Here is a 20170-nt window from a genome sequence, read left to right on the forward strand (position 1 = left end):
GTTTTTAGGCTTTTTATGCATTAACTTATCTTAATTGTTTATATTTGAGCTGTTTTTATATTTCAACGTTTCTATTGATCACTTTTACATTGGAGACGGTTTATGAGTGTTTTCTCCCCCTTGGCTGGGGGGTTTGTGTCCATGACACCCAGGCCAACAGCAGGACAGAGCAGACGGCGCCTTCCTGGTTCTCTCTTCATTTCTCTTTTACTTGTGTTTGTTTTTGTGTATTTTATTATGAAGGGCTTAGTTATTTCTTTTTTGCATCCTTGTTGGTTTTTCTGTACAGCTCCTTGAGCTGTTTACTTTGCATGAAAGGTGCTCTAGAAATAAAATTAATTTGAATTTGACCACAGAAGATGTTCAGAGAGCCTGAAGTCTTCACTCCTGATGCCATGATTCCACTTGAAGTCAGCTGGACGGATGAGAACGACAGTTTGGAAGTATTTCTCAGAAGACAAAGGATTGAGAGCTGCTGGTGTGAACGATGTGCAATGATTCATTTTAACGATTCACTTCCATTTGATATTTGTGGTTGCAGATTTGATTCACTTTTGATATCAGTTCATTCTGAATGATCAGATCCGGATCCTCTTCATCCAAACTTCCAGACAGAAATTCCTGCTACTGAACAGTTTTCCAGATTCTTGGATTTCTTCCAGATCATCAAGTTAAATGAAATCTGTGTCCAAACCAACAAGTAAATTAGAATGAATGTCAAATCCATTCACATGTTAGTTTCCCTAAAGTTCACCACTGTTGTTTTTCCACATCCAAAGAATCCAAAGGGAACATTCTTAGAACATTCTAGACACTGGATGGTCACATGACTTTATTCAAAGTCTGTCCACACATTGGACTGGAATGATGGACTGATGTCACATGTGTGTCGTCTGCTGTGATTGGTCGGTTTTACATTATAGACACTAATCTATTGTACCTCAATCCAGATGGTATCTTCCAATATTGATAGAATTGATTAATCTCATTTTGAAACCATTTTTAATTTTTAGGTTCCATTCTGCCTCAGACAGATGGATCTGGTTGGATTGCAGGAATAGAAATCAATCAATTAATCAATACAGCCCTATTTTTACTCTATTACTCTGTCATTTCCAGTCAGTGTTGCTCTGTTTTTGTTATTGTCAGCTTTTATTGAATAAAAACCTGGGGGGGGGGGGTCCACTCTGACCCCTATGGATCAACGGTCGGTCTGATCAGAAACTTCATGATTCATTCTCTAAAATCTTCTGATTTCTGAATCCAGCATCAGTTTCACGCAGAGACGGGCGGTCACGTGACCCTGATGTTGCGTGTTTGATCTCCGTGAACCCGCAATGGGGCTGTTTCCAACATCCATGTGGACCCGCACAACAACAAACAAACAAACAAACTTTACTATCACCGAAAAGTCACGTTTCCGGGTTTTATCTCGGGTTTTAGCCCCAAAACGAGCCGTTTCTGTGATTCTCCGCCTGGAGGGAGAAGGGACGGAACCGGATCCACGGAACCGATCGGGACCGAGCCCGAACTTTTCCTCGCGACAGCGGCGGTTCTGGGCGGACTCTGGCCGATGAGAGGCGTGCAGCGTCCGGCGGCAGAAGAAAGCGCAGCCCCGGTCGAGGCGGGGCGATCGTTCCAGTCGACGGCTGCCGCCCGCGCGCGCGCCCGGAGATCTCACAGGAACCTGAACCGGTTTAACGGCGACATGTCCGCGTGAGGCGGCGGGGGGAGGACGCCATCTGCAGCCGCCGACCACAGCCGGGCCCCCGGGGAACGTGGACATGAGCCGCGGACAGTCGGGTCCACGCAGCGCCTAAGAACGGAGTGAGTGAGTTCAGCCGCGTCCCGCAAGGTCACCCGGTAAACCGACAAAAAAACGGGTTCTGACCGTCTGAGCCCCGGAGAGAACAAACCGAGAGATTCCGAGATTCTGTTTTTATGAAGAAAAAACACTTCAGAGACGTGTTTTCCGGTCAGAAAACTTAGTAAACAAACGGTATTCAGACTCAGCGGCGGTGCTTTAGAACTTTGTTTGTGTTTATGTTGACAAACATTTTGTTTTTATTCCTAAAACGGTTGAAAAAAGCGACTTTTGGCAGATCGTGGAGCCACACCCAGCAGCTCGATCCTGCGGTCGGATTCCAGCCTCACTGCTGAGGATCTCTCTGCTGTACTGCAGACGAAGGAAAGGAATCAAACTATGAGTACTCAGATTACTGCAGGGCTATGAGGAAAGGAACCATTAGAAGTTTGAAGTATTCATCTAAAACATTACTCAAGTCAAAGTAGATGTAGCAAAACATGTACTACAAGTATACTTAACCTCTACTAAAAGTTTGTGAGTACACTTGAAGTTTACTTTTTATTTAATTTATGTCATAAACTTAAAACGTTGCAATTTAGTCTGAGGAAGTATTTCCTTAGGATACCTCCTACACTACACATTCATGGTCTGTAGTATTCTCAAGTATACTACATAAAGGACTTCAAGTGTAGTACATTTTGCGAAGGGTACTTTCGGAAACATTAGTTACTAGAAGTTTAAAGCATTCATCTAAAAAATTACTTAAGTAAGAGTAGCAGTACTTGATAGTAACTGAAGTACAAGTAAATAGTACCTATGTACTACATTACTCATGTAGTAAAACTTTGTTGCCAATTATTGTGATAATTTCTTGTTTTTCTAAATATGATCCACAAATCCACCTAAATGTGTTTATAGTTACTTTATTGATCTTGTTGTAGATAAACTGGTAAACATAACAGCCAAAGTAATTAGGTGAATGTACTCCAGGTATCCGAGTATCAAAGTTAGCAGAATGTTTCTGGATCACAAATCTGATGTGGTTGAAGTAAGACCTGAGATGATACAGGACCTCCCAAAGGAGTACTATAGTGTTTTTGTAGTTACTCCAGTAACTAAGTGTAATGCATTAGTTACTACCAGCTGTGTAAAGTACTAACACACACATGACATGGACCTGTGGGACACTAGTTGTTGCTCTGAATGACGAGTTCTAACCCCCACATGTTCTAATCCTCACATGTTCTAATCTTTTCTAACCGTCACATGTTTTAACCCCCACATGTTCTAACCCCCACATGTTCTAACCCCCACATGTTCTAACCCTCACATGTTCTAAACTTTTCTAACCACCACATGTTCTAATCCTCACATGTTCTAATCTTTTCTAACCCTCACATGTTCTAATCCTCACATGTTCTAATCTTTTCTAACCCTCACATGTTCTAACCCCCACATGTTCTAACCCTCACATGTTCTAACCCCCACATGTTCTAACCCTCACATGTTCTAACCCTCACATGTTCTAACCCTCAAATGTTCTAACCCTCACATGTTCTAACCCCCACATGTTCTAATCCTCACATGTTCTAATCTTTTCTAACCCTCACATGTTCTAACCCCCACATGTTCTAACCCTCACATGTTCTAACCCTCACATGTTCTAACCCCCACATGTTCTAATCCTCACATGTTCTAACCCTCACATGTTCTAACCCTCACATGTTCTAACCCTCAAATGTTCTAACCCTCACATGTTCTAACCCTCACATGTTCTAACCCTCACATGTTCTAACCCTCAAATGTTCTAACCCTCACATGTTCTAACCCCCACATGTTCTAATCCTCACATGTTCTAATCTTTTCTAACCCTCACATGTTCTAACCCCCACATGTTCTAACCCCCACATGTTCTAACCCTCACATGTTCTAACCCTCAAATGTTCTAACCCTCACATGTTCTAACCCACACATGTTCTAATCCTCACATGTTCTAATCTTTTCTAACCCTCACATGTTCTAACCCCCACATGTTCTAACCCTCACATGTTCTAACCCCCACATGTTCTAACCCCCACATGTTCTAACCCTCACATGTTCTAACCCTCACATGTTCTAACCCTCACATGTTCTAACCCTCAAATGTTCTAACCCTCACATGTTCTAACCCTCACGTTCTAATCTTCAAATGTTCTAATCCTCACATGTTCTAATCTTAACATGTTCTAATCTTTTCTAACCCTCACATGTTCTAATCCTCACATGTTCTAATCTTTTCTAACCCTCACATGTTCTAACCCCCACATGTTCTAACCCTCACATGTTCTAACCCCCACATGTTCTAACCCTCACATGTTCTAACCCTCACATGTTCTAACCCTCACATGTTCTAACCCTCACATGTTCTAACCCTCAAATGTTCTAATCCTCACATGTTCTAATCTTCAAATGTTCTAATCCTCACATGTTCTAATCTTAACATGTTCTAATCTTTTCTAACCCTCACATGTTCTAATCCTCACATGTTCTAATCTTTTCTAACCCTCAAATGTTCTAATCCTCACATGTTCTAATCTTTTCTAACCCTCACATGTTCTAACCCTCACATGTTCTAACCCTCACATGTTCTAACCCTCACATGTTCTAATCTTAACATGTTCTAATCCTCAAATGTTCTAACCCTCACATGTTCTAACCCTCACATGTTCTAATCTTAACATGTTCTAATCTTAACATGTTCTAATCCTCAAATGTTCTAATCCTCAAATGTTCTAACCCTCACATGTTCTAACCCTCACATGTTCTAATCTTAACATGTTCTAATCCTCAAATGTTCTAATCCTCAAATGTTCTAACCCTCACATGTTCTAACCCTCACATGTTCTAATCTTAACATGTTCTAATCTTAACATGTTCTAATCCTCAAATGTTCTAACCCTCACATGTTCTAACCCTCACATGTTCTAATCTTAACATGTTCTAATCTTAACATGTTCTAATCCTCAAATGTTCTAACCCTCACATGTTCTAACCCTCACATGTTCTAATCTTAACATGTTCTAATCTTAACATGTTCTAATCTTAACATGTTCTAATCTTAACATGTTCTAATCCTCAAATGTTCTAACCCCCACATGTTCTAATCCTCACATGTTCTAACCCACACATGTTCTAATCCTCACATGTTCTAATCTTTTCTAACCCTCACATGTTCTAACCCCCACATGTTCTAACCCTCACATGTTCTAACCCCCACATGTTCTAACCCCCACATGTTCTAACCCTCACATGTTCTAACCCTCACATGTTCTAACCCTCACATGTTCTAACCCTCAAATGTTCTAACCCTCACATGTTCTAACCCTCACATGTTCTAATCTTCAAATGTTCTAATCCTCACATGTTCTAATCTTAACATGTTCTAATCTTTTCTAACCCTCACATGTTCTAATCCTCACATGTTCTAATCTTTTCTAACCCTCACATGTTCTAACCCCCACATGTTCTAACCCTCACATGTTCTAACCCCCACATGTTCTAACCCTCACATGTTCTAACCCTCACATGTTCTAACCCTCACATGTTCTAACCCTCACATGTTCTAACCCTCAAATGTTCTAATCCTCACATGTTCTAATCTTCAAATGTTCTAATCCTCACATGTTCTAATCTTAACATGTTCTAATCTTTTCTAACCCTCACATGTTCTAATCCTCACATGTTCTAATCTTTTCTAACCCTCAAATGTTCTAATCCTCACATGTTCTAATCTTTTCTAACCCTCACATGTTCTAACCCTCACATGTTCTAACCCTCACATGTTCTAACCCTCACATGTTCTAATCTTAACATGTTCTAATCCTCAAATGTTCTAACCCTCACATGTTCTAACCCTCACATGTTCTAATCTTAAAATGTTCTAATCCTCACATGTTCTAATCTTAAAATGTTCTAATCCTCACATGTTCTAATCTTTTCTAACCCTCACATGTTCTAACCCTCACATGTTCTAACCCTCACATGTTCTAACCCTCACATGTTCTAATCTTAACATGTTCTAATCCTCAAATGTTCTAACCCTCACATGTTCTAACCCTCACATGTTCTAATCTTAACATGTTCTAATCTTAACATGTTCTAATCCTCAAATGTTCTAATCCTCAAATGTTCTAACCCTCACATGTTCTAACCCTCACATGTTCTAATCTTAACATGTTCTAATCTTAACATGTTCTAATCCTCAAATGTTCTAACCCTCACATGTTCTAACCCTCACATGTTTTTAATCTTAACATGTTCTAATCTTAACATGTTCTAATCCTCAAATGTTCTAACCCTCACATGTTCTAACCCTCACATGTTCTAATCTTAACATGTTCTAATCTTAACATGTTCTAATCTTAACATGTTCTAATCTTAACATGTTCTAATCCTCAAATGTTCTAACCCTCACATGTTCTAACCCTCACATGTTCTAATCTTAACATGTTCTAATCTTAACATGTTCTAACCCCCACATGTTCTAATCCTCACATGTAGTCACTGAACTCTTCCCCTCAGCTGCAATAGAACACAGAACATGTTCCTCTGGGCTGATGGTCATTTGCAGCTCAGGTGAGTCGAGTGAAACCTGGCGTTAGTCCGCCACAGATGACCGTGTTGTCTGCTCCCCGTCAACAGCATGGCTCGTCGATCCCAGTGTTCCTCTGCGGGGGACAACCCCCTCGACCCAAACTACCTGCCTCCCCACTACCGTGAGGAGTACCGCTTGGCGATTGACGCCCTGGTGGAGGAGGACCTGGAAGGGTACTACCAGTTCCTGCAGAGAGCAGACGTGGTGGACTTCCTCTCCACTCCTGAAATCCAGTACATCCAAAGCTGCGTTCATGCTCCTGAGCAGGGCGGCCCCCTGGACCAGCACTTCCTGGAGAGTGGAGGAGATGGGTCTTCAGACACCTACTGGCCCATCCACTCTGACCAGGATGTGCCGGGCTTGGACCTGGGCTGGCCCCAGATGAACCCCTTCCTCGGACCCACTGAGGTCACCACCCTGGTCAACCCGCCTGAGCCGGACATGCCAAGCATCAAGGATCAGGCCCGGCGGCTGATCAAGAACGCTCAGCAGGTCGGCCTTCAGCCATCTTTCTGGGTGTTGCGGGGGTTTGTTGTTGTTGACTCCTCCTTGGTCTCCTCAGGTCATCGCCATGGTGATGGACACGTTCACTGATGTGGACATACTGGCAGATATTCTCAATGCTGCCCTGAGGAACGTGGCGGTCTACATCCTGCTGGATGAGCAGAGTGCACACCTCTTTATTCAAATGGTGCAGAACTGCAGAGTGAATCTGCAAAACTTTGAAGTGAGTAAAGGAACTTTACCCGTCCTCGTGGGGAGTCAGAGAAAAAGACGTGAAACCTCCACAGTAGTTAGTATTTATCTATAAACTAAAACCATCAACTTGATTTAGTTTGACAACAGACTCTAAAGGTACGTTCCTGTTTTCAGTCAGCCCTTTTCCCAGCGTTTTGCCTGCATTCTTTGGGAATAATAAACATTTCAACAATTCCTGGAAGGACGTTTACCTTCAGGAAAGCAATTCAAAAATAAGCACAGTGGAATCCAATCATGTTTATCCTGATTGGACAGCGTAGTTGTGCGGCATAACACTGCCCCCTGTCTTGGAAGGGAACTTTGAAAGATTTCCACAAACCTTTTTCCAAACTACGTAGTCATTTTAGTGGATTTTTGAAATCTCTTGCAGTTTCTGCGGGTAAGAACAGTGTCTGGGATGACGTATCAGTGCCGCTCAGGGAAATCCTTCAAAGGTCAGATGTTGGATCGCTTCTTGCTGACTGACTGCAGAGCTGTTCTGAGTGGAAATTACAGGTAAACCGGCTTGATTGTCATGGAGGACATTTTCACATTTTGTGTGTAAAGTAACAGTCCAAACTGTTGCCTTTGTCCAGCTACATGTGGTCCTTTGAGAAGCTGCACCGCTGCATGGCTCACCTGTTCCTGGGACAGTTCGTCACCACTTTTGACGAGGAGTTCCGGATCCTGTTTGCGCAGTCGCAGCCGCTGATTCTTGACGTGCCCGCTCAAATGGAGGATTTCGGCTTCTCACATAAGAGACCATACCCCGACGAGAAGGCTCTGATGTACCGAGAGCCACGGAAGTTTCTGGCCGGGAACGTTGGTCAGTCCGATGAATGGAGAAGGCCTGCCTACGAAGAGCGGGAAGGGGACTGGAAGATGATAGCTCTAAAAAGGCAGGGGTCCCTGCGGGGCCCTGCAGACCTGCACAGGAGGTTTTCCTCCCAGCACGAACACATGGATCCTGGCTTTGATCAGGGCCCGTGCCGGATTCCCATGGTGGAAAACCAGGCTTACAAACGACACTCATATGCTGAAGGGGGTCCTGACAGATTCTCTTTACCGCTGCTGCAGCAGCCGAGGATGCCAGACTTTGAACTTCAGGGAAAGCCGTTTCCCAAAGGTGCCCATCCTTATCCGGGGCCAGAAGCAAACAACAGTGCCTACGACAAGTTTTGGAATCAAGACTTTCAGACGGCAGAACAAAACTGGGATCCCGGTTTACCACAAGAAGGGCCGCTGTCCGATAACTTTGATCCTGTCCATAACTATTTATCATCAACTAGAAATGTGGACTTTGAGCCGAGCTCAGACAAATTATCGAACAGTTTGCCCTTAGTCCCCCCTCAGCTGAAGAAAACAGGTTTTGGTCAGCCGTACGCCTGTCAGACATCGCCCACTCCTTCAAACTCAGCCGAGCAGAAGCTGTTTTTACAAGAACCCTCTGCAGACCGTAAGGATCCTGCAGTGAAACGGGGGCTGAGGAACTGGAGGATCAGCTCATACCTCAGTGCATGTGACGGCTCTGGAGACGAGGGCCTACCGCTGGCACCACTGCAGGCCCCCGATGCTTTTGATGAGCCCCCTAATCCCTCTCAGCAAACTGCACCTGAACCCACTTTGTCCAGTTTTAAAATCCCGAACATCAGAGAGTTCAAGATTCCTGCTGTTCCCAGGGCGAGCCACATTCCAAACTACAGCAAAACGCTGGAGCCGCCCAGGAGGTCATTAAATACGGCTGCTGAGGCAGCAGAAATCAAAACATCACCCACTCCATCAGAGTCATCCTCTACCAAAGAAGGAGAAAGGATGCAGGTGGAGCAAACGGAGGCCAAAGGCACTCCGGTTCGCAGGGAGGAGTCCTTCAAGAGGAATTACAACGCCGCTCTGCAGAGGAGCTCCAGGTTACGATCCTCCCTGATCTTCAGCTCTCTGGAGCAGCAGCCGGCGGCTGAAGAAACGTCTGCCTCTGAACTGCAGGAAGAACAGAAGGAAAACACCGACGCCAAACAGACCAAACCAACTTTTGTGTCCCAGGTTTTGGGACAAAGGAGATCTGGTGCCAGAGAGCTTTTCAATTGGAGCCGTAGCCTAAAGCCTTCTTCTTGTGACGCCTCGTCCTCCGAACCCTCCAAACCAGATGAAGTAAGCTGTAAACCAGAGCCATCAAAGGAGCACAACCCCAAAGATCCTCCAGCAAATCCAGATGAGAAGCGAGATAAGCTGTCATTGCCAGGGCCTGAGTCCAAACCCGCTGACTCTGAGCCTCCCAAAACAGAGAAACCGGAACCACCAAAGCCGTTATTTTTAGATTCCCTAGATATGAGTGATCCGGACAACAGGCTCCTGTTTTTCAAAGAGCTGGCTGCACAGCGCAAAGCTGCTCAGGTGGCAGAGGCAGAAAAGAAGGCGGAGTTAAGGCCACCGGTGGATGCTGAGCGCTCGTCATCCTCAGAAAACCAAGAGCCTCCTTTAATAGTCATCTCAGACCCTGTGGCTTCAACATCTGAGGATCTGTCACAGGAAAACGCAGCGTTCGCTGGGAGGATGACGCAGGATTCAGCTGCTCTGCCTTCAGAAAGCCACGACAAAGTGAGCAAAGGCGACATCGGGCCCCAACTGAGCCACGGACCAGAAAGCAAAGCTTCAGCGCTGGGAGGGTCTTCTGCTGACCTGCCCGTGTCTGTGGGAACTGGAAAACCATCAGAGGATCCCAGTGAGGCCTTTATGAAGGAAACCAGCGATCGACCCACATCAGCAGACGGAACGACCGCTGAGCTGCCATCTCTACATGCTGTAGACGGCACAGACAGGTCTTCTGCTTCAGAGAGCTCCTCTTCAGTCACCACCGGGTCAGGGGGCACTTCCTTATTTCCTGAAGTCCAAAACCCAGAATCAGCTCAAACAATCGTCTACACTCCTGAGCCACCACCAGACCCAGACCTCTCCAACCCACCAGGTTTACCCTCCAGTCCTTGGACCACAGAGGAGACCTCTGTATCAAAAGTTTATTCTGATTCTGGTTTAGCTCCGCCCCCTCACATATCACCAAACGCTGTTAAACCTGAGTGTGTGGTGTCGTCACCACCAGACTCCCACTTCTCTGCTGAAGAATCTTCTCAAACTCTTCCAGATGTAGTTCACCAGTCCACGTGTGGCTCTTCCCATGTGGAGTCCAACACTTTTCCTGAAGCTCTTGCAGAAACCGACACTTTATCACCGCAGTCCACCTCAGACTGTGTGGAACGCTCCGCCTCGTCTCCAGAGAAAGACGTTTCCAGATCCGAACCAGCTCAATCGGATCTTCCTTCATTTCAAAAGACGGTTGAAGACAGGACTGAGGTTCTTCAACCACCAGAGTCTGACAAACCTGGCAGCTCGTCTCCCATTCTCAGCCCCTCAGTGGGTCAACAAGACATGACAGGTTTACTCAGTCAATCCAGACAAAACCCCGCCTCCAGGCCTGATTCTCCTGAAACCGCTGCACCTTTGCCCTCTCCTATAACACTCAGTGCAGACCCGCCTCCTCCCTCTGTCTCTGACACGCTTTCTTCTCCGGAACCAGATCCACCTCCCTGTGACCCGGTGGACTCTGATGCCCCCACGCCGGCCAAAGCAGAACCACCGTCTCCAAAGGCAGCTGTGACTCCTGAAACAGACGGGCCTTCATCAGAGGAAAGCCTTCCTGTCAATCTACGACATCCAGAGTCTTTGATCCCCCCCCCTCAACCCCTCACACAGGCTCATTTGCCATCCAAAACACCTGAAGCAGATTCCCCCGAGAGCCACAGCGGGCCGGCTCCTGTTCCTGCAGAGAGACCTCTCAAAGAGCCCCAATTACCCGACACAGGTGAGAAAACCCTTCATGACCTCCAGGACACGAACAAGAACCATGAACGTGGTTCCCAAGAGTCCGTGGCGAGTGAGAAAAGTTCAGAGACGTTGCCCAAACAGCCCAAACCCAACCAGTCTCGCTACTTCTCCTCAACAGCCAACGTGCTCTCCAGCAGCAACCTCCGGGACGACACAAAGCTGCTTCTAGGGCAGATTTCTGCCAACTGCCAGAGCAGAAACGAGGCCACCAAAGAGTCGCCAGTCACCGACGACGAGAAGGAAGAGGGAGTCGACAGAAACGCCATGAGAGGCGGAGTCTATCGGAGGGGGCAGCCCAAGTGTCCTCATGAGCGCGAGAAGCTGCTGGAGAGGATACAGAGCTGCCGGAAGGAGAGGAAAGTTTACAGCCGCTTTGAGGTATGAAGGTGCCTCCCGCTATTCCTCTGCCGACAAACGCCGCAGTAAACAAACTTTAAGCTCTGTGACTTTAACAGATGGCGCCCTAACAAGACCAAACACAAGGGGTCGCTCCCTTTTTACAGACTGACTTCCATCAGCGTCGACTCCGAAAATCAAAACAAGAATAGAACAGAGAGCAGAAAGTCCCCGCCATGTTCAGCCTGAGGAGCACGCCGCCGTGTCCTCCCGGGAACGCGGCGGCGTGCTCCTCCCAGGGGCACGTTTTACTGTCCGCATGGGGGAAGTGCAATGTCAGCAACTGTCTCTGCCACCAGGCCTGACCTGACCTTGGCTTTTATCACAACAGCTGTTATAAAAGAAGGCTTGTCAAGTGTTGTGTCAAATCCAAACTTTGTAAAAGAGCTGTGGCCGTGGTCAGGAATGTGTAAATAAATGAAAGCACAACTGTCAGTCAGTTCATACCAGCAACATGTTTACTTCACCAAAGGACTACCGGCTCTGTTGTAGTTTTTCTATCTGCAGCTGGTTTTTGCAGCCAGATGTCACAAAAAGGTGAAAGCATGTTTACCAGAGGATGTGTAGATGAATATTCCATGTTATCTGTTGTGTTACATCAATGATCATCAACCTAAAAAAGCCTTTTATAAATTGGCACAAAATTCATTTCAAAGTATTTGAGGCAATGTTTGGCATTTGTTAATAAAGTTTTGAGAACGTCTCCTGATGGTTTGGTCCTTCCTGACTCTGAAGGAGCTGAATGTTTTGAAAAGATGCTTTTCTGCTTCACTCCCAGCTTAATGTTAAGTTTGACCCCTTTGGGGAAACTGATCTACTTTAAAAACATCCACAGAAAGAGGAAAACAACAGATTGAAACCAGAAAGCTGGTTTTGGTGGTTAAAGGTTTCACATGAACTCTGAAAATGCCAACATGGACTGGTTTTACTGCATAGTTTTCCATGTTTCCATGACAACAACACTTTGGCAAAAGTTGTTCAGAGGTTTCCAGCCAAATCTTCAGCTCCACCTGCAGGACAAATTAGTTATTTAACTGGGATGTATCTCCTTGTTTTCCAAAGAGGATCAGCTCAGTCTCATCCATTCTTTTCCAGATCTCTTCATATTTGATAAAACCATCCAGATATGTCATCTCCAGCATTAGCTCCTCTATTTCTGGTGTGATGAGTGGGGGGGGGGGGGGGGGGGACCCTGAGAAAACTCAACAGAATGAGAAAAGCCCAACGGAAAAGGAGTGACTGTGGTTTCTGGTTGATTTGATGGGTCATTTTGACCCGACGACAATATTTGTAAGCTTTGCTGTTTTGATCTGACATACATTCCTGTTTTATCTTTTTCTTTAGTGTTTGAAGATTTTAATTGAAAATGTTTTCTCTCATGGTTTCCATGACATCAGGCAGACAGGGGGGGCAGTATTGCATCATATTTTCTCCACTTAAATGATTATTTTCTTTGTTTATCAAAGGATAAAAATGAATTTGGACTAACTCTTCTAAAGAAACTCTGCTCATGATAAAGTTGATAGATTTGACTGGTGGAGGTGCTGCTTCCATACAGGTGAGGGCTGACCTGGAGACAGTGGTGACTGGCACCTCTGGGGTCGATCAGAGAAATGGGAAGGGAGTGAAAGAGGTGGAGATGAAATGGGTCCAGAGCTTCAACACTAACACTTCCTGTTTGAAGCAGGTTTCCAAACGAAAGGTCAGAGGAGCCACACCCCCTTAACTCTGTTTCCACACAGAAACTTCAATGTAAGTCAAAGCAAGAAAACAGCAGCAGTTCAGAGTCGTGTGGGTCAAATGTGGAAAGGGGGTTAAGTCTGGTACATATGTATGTTATGCAACCAGGTTAATCACTCTATTGTAAATGTACAACAGAAACACACTCCAAGACTTTCCGTCCCAAATCTGTTCTCCCCCTGAGGTCAGATTAAATGTCTGTGACAGACCGGGAGGGGTTTTCATTCTGAAACAAGCAACATTTGAAGACTTTTGCATCTCCACCTATGCCAGGTTTGTTAGATTCACCCTTTTGGCTTTTTTGTTTTTTTTAGAAGTTTTGTAACATTTCAACAGGTCAACATGGCAGCAACCACAGAGCTGAGCAGCTGAAGTCAACCCAGAACCGCCTTAATCCTTGGTGGCATCGACTCAACACGGTTCTGGAAACATTCCTCAGACTTTGGTCCATGTTGACATGACAGCATCACTCAGTTGCTGCAGGTTTATCTGCTGAACATCCATGATGCTGATCTCCTGTTCCACCACATCCCAAAGGTTCTCTACTGGGTTCTGGTGACTGTGGAGAACGTTTGAGTCCAGAGAACTCATTGTCATGTTCTAGAAACCAGTCTGAGGTGATTCCAGCTTGATGACATGGAGCCTTATCCTGCTGGAAGTAGCATCAGAAGATGGTCCACTGTGGTCAGAAAGGGATGGACATGGTCAGCATCAATACTCTGGTAGGCTGTGGTGTTGGAACCATGATCAGTTGGTACAAAGAAAACATCCCCACACCATGACACCACCACCACCAGCCTGAACCGTTGATACAAGGCAGGATGGATCCATGCTTTCATGTTGTTGAGGCCAAATTCTGACCCAACCATCTGAATGTGGCAGCAGAAATGGAGACTCATCAGACCAGACAAGGTTTTTCCATCTTCTATGGTCCAGTTTTGGTTAGTCTGTTGGAATTGTAGCCTCAGGTTCCTGTTCTTAGCTGACAGCAGTGGTACCCGGTGTGGTCTTCTGCTGCTGTAGTCCATCTGCCTCCAGGCTGGACGTGTTGTTCTTTCAGAGATGCTCTTCTGCAGACCTCGGTTGGAACCAGTGGTTCTTTGAGCTCCTGTTGTCTTTCTATCAGCTGGAACCAGTCTGACCTCTGACCTCTGGCATCAACAAGACATTTCTACCCACAGAACTGCTGCTCTCTGGATATTCTCTCTGTAAACCCTAGAGATGGTTGTGGGTGAAAATCCCAGTAGATCAGCAGTTTCTGAAATCCTCAGACCAGCCCGTCTGGAACCAACAACCATGCTACATTTAAAGTCATCAATCACCTTTCTTCCTCATTCTGATGCTGCCTTGAACTGCAGCAGATCGTCTGGACCATGTCTACATGCATTGAGTTGCTGCCGTGTGATTGGCTGATTAGAAATTTGCCTTAACGAGCACCTGGACAAGTGTATCTAATAAAGTGAGTCTACATAAATTGCATATGCCAGCGCATACACTGTTCTGGTTGGACATCTTGGGTCAGTTTGACCCCACGGATGAGCCTGTTCCCTGTTATCCTGTGCAGTTTGGAGTTTTTCTGTCCGTCAGCTCCTCTGAGTTCTCATCCTGCTCCCCAAACCCCTCTTAGTTTTTAAAATAACTCAGTCAGAAGAGAAAGACATCGTTTTTCCAACTTACAAAACCCTCACAGAGAGATTAGACTCCCTCCATGGATGAATTTCAGTGTCACAGAGTGTTGATTATGAAAGAAGAGCTCCAACGTTTCATAAGTAACAGTAGGCCTTTTGTGTGGAAATGTCATTTTGCTGCACCGCTGCCTAAGGTCTTAATAAGCTTGTACCGACTCGCACTAATCTTTAAAGAGCTGCACAGCCTGACGTCCGGCACACTGAAGGGAAACCCTGGGCTGAATTTCAGACGTTTCTTCCTTTGTTTAGGGTGCATTGCAGTTTCAAACGTTTTCTTAGAAATGTTTTCAGCTGTGAAGGCGGCATACCACATCTCAGCTTTCAGTTGGTACGCTTTCATCGTTAACTGCCTCGCTGCAAAGGATGGAGAGGACTTACCTGCAGGAATCTTTGTGTACGGAGGGCCGTGGAAGTATCTCACCTTCTTGAACTTGGTGAGCTTGTCTGCTGCACTGTTCTCTTCTTGCTTGTTTGTTTGTTAGGAAGAAAATACCCAGTCGTTCTGTTTTTTAAAAAAAACACATTTCAGTTGCTTCAAATGACGTTCTTTGGACTGGCTGCAGTCAATGATCTTCAGCCGGGAAAACAGACAGAAAGCCCTCTGAAAAAATGCAACGATTTCCTGTTCTCCGTGTTTGGCTTTCCTGTGGGGATGGTAAAAACACGACAGCTAAAATGAACATGTCCACGTGAAACCTGGCTGCCTGTCAGCGCTCTGCTTTCTGCCCTCCTGTTTAGTTTGTTGTTCTGCTTTTCTGGACCATCTTTGCCTACGACAGAGAGCTGGTCTACCCGGCATCCATCGACTCCTTCTTCCCTCCGTGGATAAACCACGCCATGGTCTGCATGTCCAGCATCACTTGTGTGGCTGACGTTCAGCTGGAATGTGAGCCCCATTGACGGCATGAATGTGTCTCCTCAGCACACCTTTGTCCTTCCTATTTCACTGGGAGAGCTCCTGGTTCAGCCTCACACCTACCCTCAGCAGAAACACGCTCTAGCAGCACTGACGCTGGTTGGATTGGCCTATCTATCGTGGTGAGATGCAGAACAGTTACTGAAAACACTATAGAGTCTCTCAGTCTTGTCTGATGTAACTTGTTGCATTTTATGTGAGGTACTGTGAGTGAACAAGTATGTAAACGGAGACAGAATGTAACAAAGCAGAATTTCTTGCATTTTCTGCACTCATCCAAGAATGAATCCAAGTTTTAACTAATGAGGCACTTTTAAAGATCTGAATTGACTGTTCAGTTCACTGATCCCCTTTACACTGTAGTTTGCTACATTCACAGCGAATGTACAGCCAAACAACAGTCAATAAATCAGGGGTCGGGAACCTTTTTTGCCGAGAGAGCCATAAACGCCACATATTTTTAAATGTAATTTTGAAAGAGCCATACAATAATGTAGTGTCCCTTTCCCACACTGAGGCACGGAGACTTAACCTCTTTTAAGGTTTTTTATTCTGGTTACTGTAGACCACAACAAACGCCGTACAATTAATTCAGCAACTTCTGAATCTCTCCAGCGAGACGAGACGAGAGCGCTTCTCCCAACTTTATATTCCCCTGCTCCCGCTGCAGCCCTCCCCTTTCCCTTATTTGGCCCATAGCTGAACCCCATTGGTCCAAATTACCTAACAACAGGCTGAGCGACAGAACTGAGAGCCAATCAGATCTCTCCTTGATGCGTTCCAGAACTCCAGAACTTATAACGCGACCCAACAGCCAAGTTAAACTCTGTCCGCGACAATATGTTTAAAACTAAATATACAAATGAATGTGTGCATTTGATGTAATTTCAACATTTTTAAAGTACAATAAGTCTGTGGATTCTTTTTAATAACATTGTTATTCTGTTGCTGATAAATGATGAGTATTTCTCGTGGTAGTTTTGCTGATGGTCTAGTCTGGTTGATACGTGGTGAGTTTCTGCTTCACGCAGGCGTTGAGACTTTAAACGTGATCTTAGGTCTGAATGTTCTGTAGATGTGAGACAGACTGCTCACCTGCAGACGGGGAGCCAAACACACACTCACACACTGCAGTGAGTGACGGGCAGTGGGTTTTACGTTATTACAATCCCTGCGCGATTCACCTGCTGCTGGTCCCCACAACCCCCCCTCTCTCTGCTTTCTTCCTCACACATCCCGTCCCCGCATCTGCGCGCTCTTTCTCAGAGACGGGAGCGCGCAGTTTTAGCCACGGCAATTCACAGGTTTCCAGCTGGTACAAACTCTGTGAAATAATAGATAATAGTAAACTGAAAGTGCTGGCGCAGATTTCTCTCTCTAAGCACCGCTACTACTGCGCGCCTCTGGCATCGCATCGCGCCCGAGAAGGACTGGTCTAATGAAAAAAAAAGTATAATTATAGATTTGTCTGCGAGCCACATGTGACCATCAAAAGAGCCATATATGGCTCGCGAGCCATAGGTTCCCGACCCCTGCAATAAATGATCTAAAACGGATATTTTCCTGGAGAGTTACAGACAAACATCACTGATGTTGTGATCCTTATAGCCAATGTTCATGTCTGGATGTGAAAAATGTTGATGTAAAGAGAGCCTGATGGGAAAAGCAGTCACTGATGTAATAGCATAAAAAGCCAGCAGAAGACCAGATCTGGAGACTTCCCGTCTGTGCAGCAGTAATCAGGACGCCACTTAATTTAAACGGAAAACACTGAAAAACATGTGTGTGTATACTTGGATAAGGATGAACAGTTTCAAAAAATGTGAAGGTAACGAAAGCAAAAGTAGAAACAGAAAAGAGCCGCACGTTTGGATTTAAAACCACTTTAATGATTTTACAGCTGAAAACTCACAGAAACATTTGATGAGTAACATCTACATTCTGGGCTCAAAGCAAAGGAATCCTCTGAAAAATGATTTAGTTTTCAACTTTTAAAGGACTTTTTGATTAATTCAATAAAGATCTTTTTACTGTTTAAAAGTTTCACATAAAAATCCTCAAAAGTCTGTGATGCTTTTCATTTGTTGGTGTCACCAGTGACCACAGTCAGAATAGATCTCCAGTAAAAATCAGAGGATGTTGCACTAAAATCAAGAGCGGCACTTTTTTTGTCTGTGTTCTGCAGGATCCTCTGGGTGTACGTCTCCGTGGGGGTCTGGGTGTACCCTCTTCTCGGGCACTTCAGCCCCGCCGGCTTGGCGGCCTTCTTCTTCTTTAACATGTCTGTGGTGACGCTGCTCTACACGCTCGGGGACAAACTCAACAGCCTCGTCTGGAGTAAGAAACAGTCATCACAGAAGAGCAGACAGCAGTCTCTATCTGTTAACCCCTCTTTGTTTGTTCTTCATTCTAGGAAAGGAAAAAGCAAACTGACTGAGCCGGAAAAACGGCCTCCTCTGCCCATGAGCAACATTTCAAACCACTTCTGTCTGCGACGGTTTCTTTATGAAGCTCAAAAAAGGCCTATTTATTATTGTAAAATATCAGAAACTTTCAATGAATCCCAATAAAGCAGCTTCCAAAACAACAGCTCTGCTGTGTCTTTTCATAATTCTTACAAACTTCTGATCCAAACAAAAACCAGATTTTCAGAAAAAAGTGCAACCAGGATTGCAGCAGAGGAGCGGGCTTTGAGCACAAAGGGGTCTCCATGTGTTCCTTATCTTCCCTCCCTGTTTTTGTCCATCTGTCACTAAAACTTGAGGATCCTCGTCTCCTCGGGCTGCAGTCAGCTGGCTGTCAGGTCTCTGAAGCCTTTGAGGTGCTGGAGGTAGTCCGGATCTGCGTCCACCAGACCCACTGAAATGATCCTCGTCAGGAGATGGAGGTCATCTTCACTCATGTCCTTCTGTAACCAGGAGGACGGGCAAATATGTGATCAAATATTGGAAAAAAATCACGACTTCCATTTTCTGCTCAGGAGAAATCTCACCATCATGTTGTTTCCGGAGGCATCAGCCAGCACAGACTTTTGGGACTTCTTTTCCTGTCAGCAACACGGATCAAAGGAAAGGATGAGGTTTCTCAGTTGCTCTCAGGTATTTTGAATCCTCAGAAACTACATTGGTGTGAGATCTCACCTCTTTAAGTCCCTTGGAAACAAAAATGATGATCATCAGGAGTCCACCAGTGATCTACACATCAAAAACAGACAGAAACACGCCCTGACTTTGGTCCTTCTGTCTGAAGAAAACAGGTAAATGTTTGACAAAGAGTTCCAACTCACTCCCAGTAAGTACAGCATGGCGGTGTCTCGCGTCGCCGTCCTGCTTCTGCTCTCGGGTGTCCTTCAGCTGAACTAAATAGAGTCCTTCTGCTCAGTACGGGGAAAATTTCCCAGAGGAACCGGCTGAACAGGAACCTCTGCATTTCAAGCAGCACTGATCATTCCGATGATAAGGAGACACCTAGTGTGACTGAGAAAATAAGGCCATTGTGTAATGGTTTACGCACAATGAAGCTGTAGCTGCGCCAAGCGGCCTGAGTCAAAGAACCAAGCGGGTTTCAAATTTAGACTCCAGCAGGGAATCTCAATGAGGCCCAGTCAGCGAGAGCGGCTGCATCAGCAGACGCCGGCGTCATCCCCCATCCCTCTGACGCTGCTCTGAAGGGAAACCATCTGCACTACGTCAACGATACCACTATGCCAATGAAAGTAAACCAACTCACCCCCCTGAAAAAATCTCTGCTCAGGTTTCTGTTCCTTTATGAAAATGAAGCATCGGAATCATTTAAAAAATGAATGTTCAAACATCCCACACACACACACACACACCTTTCTGCTGGCATGAACGGGTTGGAGGTTCTGTTCTGACAAGCCGCTTCTAAAGCACACAAAGCAGCGTAACACAAAAAGACGTTTGTGTGTCTGAATGTGAAGCAGAGGAGGTTCCTCAATTATGGTTTTCTGATTCAATTTAGCCTCATTTTGCTGTTTGTTTAACTCCAACTCACAGCATGAAAGGATCCCAGACAACTTTGGAGATTCAATCCAGTCCAATTAGGTTTGTCTGCTGTTGATTCTCCCAGGGTTGCTGGTTTTGGAAAGAAGGCAGAGAGATCCAGTGATTCAGTGATCCAGTGATTCTGAGGGAAAGTCTGAACCAAACTCTGACAGTTCTTAACACATCCTGGAATTTCATGTTTTGACACATTAAACAAAAAAAGAAGAAATAACATAACAACGGTGAATATTTCATGGAAAAATCCAGGTGAGTCTGGAAATGTGGTGTTACATAAGTGTTGTTTACCTGGACTCTTCAATCAGCGTTCAAACCCTAAAACCTGAGGACTTGGTTCTGTCGACGGCCTGAAGC

At 45.3% G+C, this 20170-nt stretch overlaps 2 protein-coding genes and 1 long non-coding RNA gene across 7 annotated transcripts; 2 read left to right on the top strand and 1 right to left on the bottom strand.

The window, feature by feature from the left end:
• Window positions 1-1456: 1456 nt before the first annotated feature.
• fam83ha (family with sequence similarity 83 member Ha) lies at window positions 1457-12153 on the top strand. Of its 3 annotated transcripts, XM_078932092.1 has the most exons (6): window positions 1457-1827; window positions 6488-6932; window positions 7003-7167; window positions 7570-7694; window positions 7775-11031; window positions 11173-12153. In XM_078932092.1, the coding sequence occupies exons 2-6, from the start codon at window positions 6489-6491 to the stop codon at window positions 11436-11438; spliced, it is 4257 nt and encodes a 1418-aa protein (XP_078788218.1). In that variant the 5' UTR covers window positions 1457-1827; window position 6488; the 3' UTR covers window positions 11439-12153. The 3 variants fall into 3 exon arrangements, with proteins under 3 accessions (XP_078788218.1, XP_078788215.1, XP_078788216.1); XM_078932089.1 differs by having other exon boundaries at window positions 7775-12153; XM_078932090.1 differs by having other exon boundaries at window positions 1622-1831; window positions 7775-12153.
• A 2606-nt stretch (window positions 12154-14759) lies between these two features.
• Window positions 14760-18383, top strand: LOC111948766 (androgen-dependent TFPI-regulating protein). 2 transcript variants are annotated; one of them, XM_023963274.2, is made up of 6 exons: window positions 14760-15312; window positions 15408-15533; window positions 15617-15718; window positions 15801-15916; window positions 17980-18131; window positions 18208-18383. In XM_023963274.2, exons 1-6 carry the CDS (start codon window positions 14899-14901, stop codon window positions 18225-18227), a joined length of 930 nt encoding a protein of 309 aa, XP_023819042.1. In that variant the 5' UTR covers window positions 14760-14898; the 3' UTR covers window positions 18228-18383. The 2 variants fall into 2 exon arrangements, with proteins under 2 accessions (XP_023819042.1, XP_078788239.1); XM_078932113.1 differs by having other exon boundaries at window positions 14771-15312; window positions 17980-18383.
• Window positions 17662-19323, bottom strand: LOC105355840 (uncharacterized). 2 transcript variants are annotated; one of them, XR_910168.4, is made up of 5 exons: window positions 19308-19323; window positions 19081-19217; window positions 18935-18988; window positions 18787-18840; window positions 17662-18702 (listed from the first exon to the last, which is right to left on the bottom strand). It is a non-coding gene; the product is annotated as an uncharacterized LOC105355840 (long non-coding RNA). The 2 variants fall into 2 exon arrangements; XR_013647859.1 differs by lacking the exon at window positions 19308-19323 and having other exon boundaries at window positions 19081-19231.
• Between the last annotated feature and the right edge of the window lie 847 nt (window positions 19324-20170).

This window comes from Oryzias latipes, chromosome 15 (genome assembly GCF_053564925.1).
Source record: "Oryzias latipes strain Hd-rR chromosome 15, Olatipes_Hd-rR_3.1".
Taxonomy (NCBI): Eukaryota; Metazoa; Chordata; class Actinopteri; order Beloniformes; family Adrianichthyidae; genus Oryzias; species Oryzias latipes.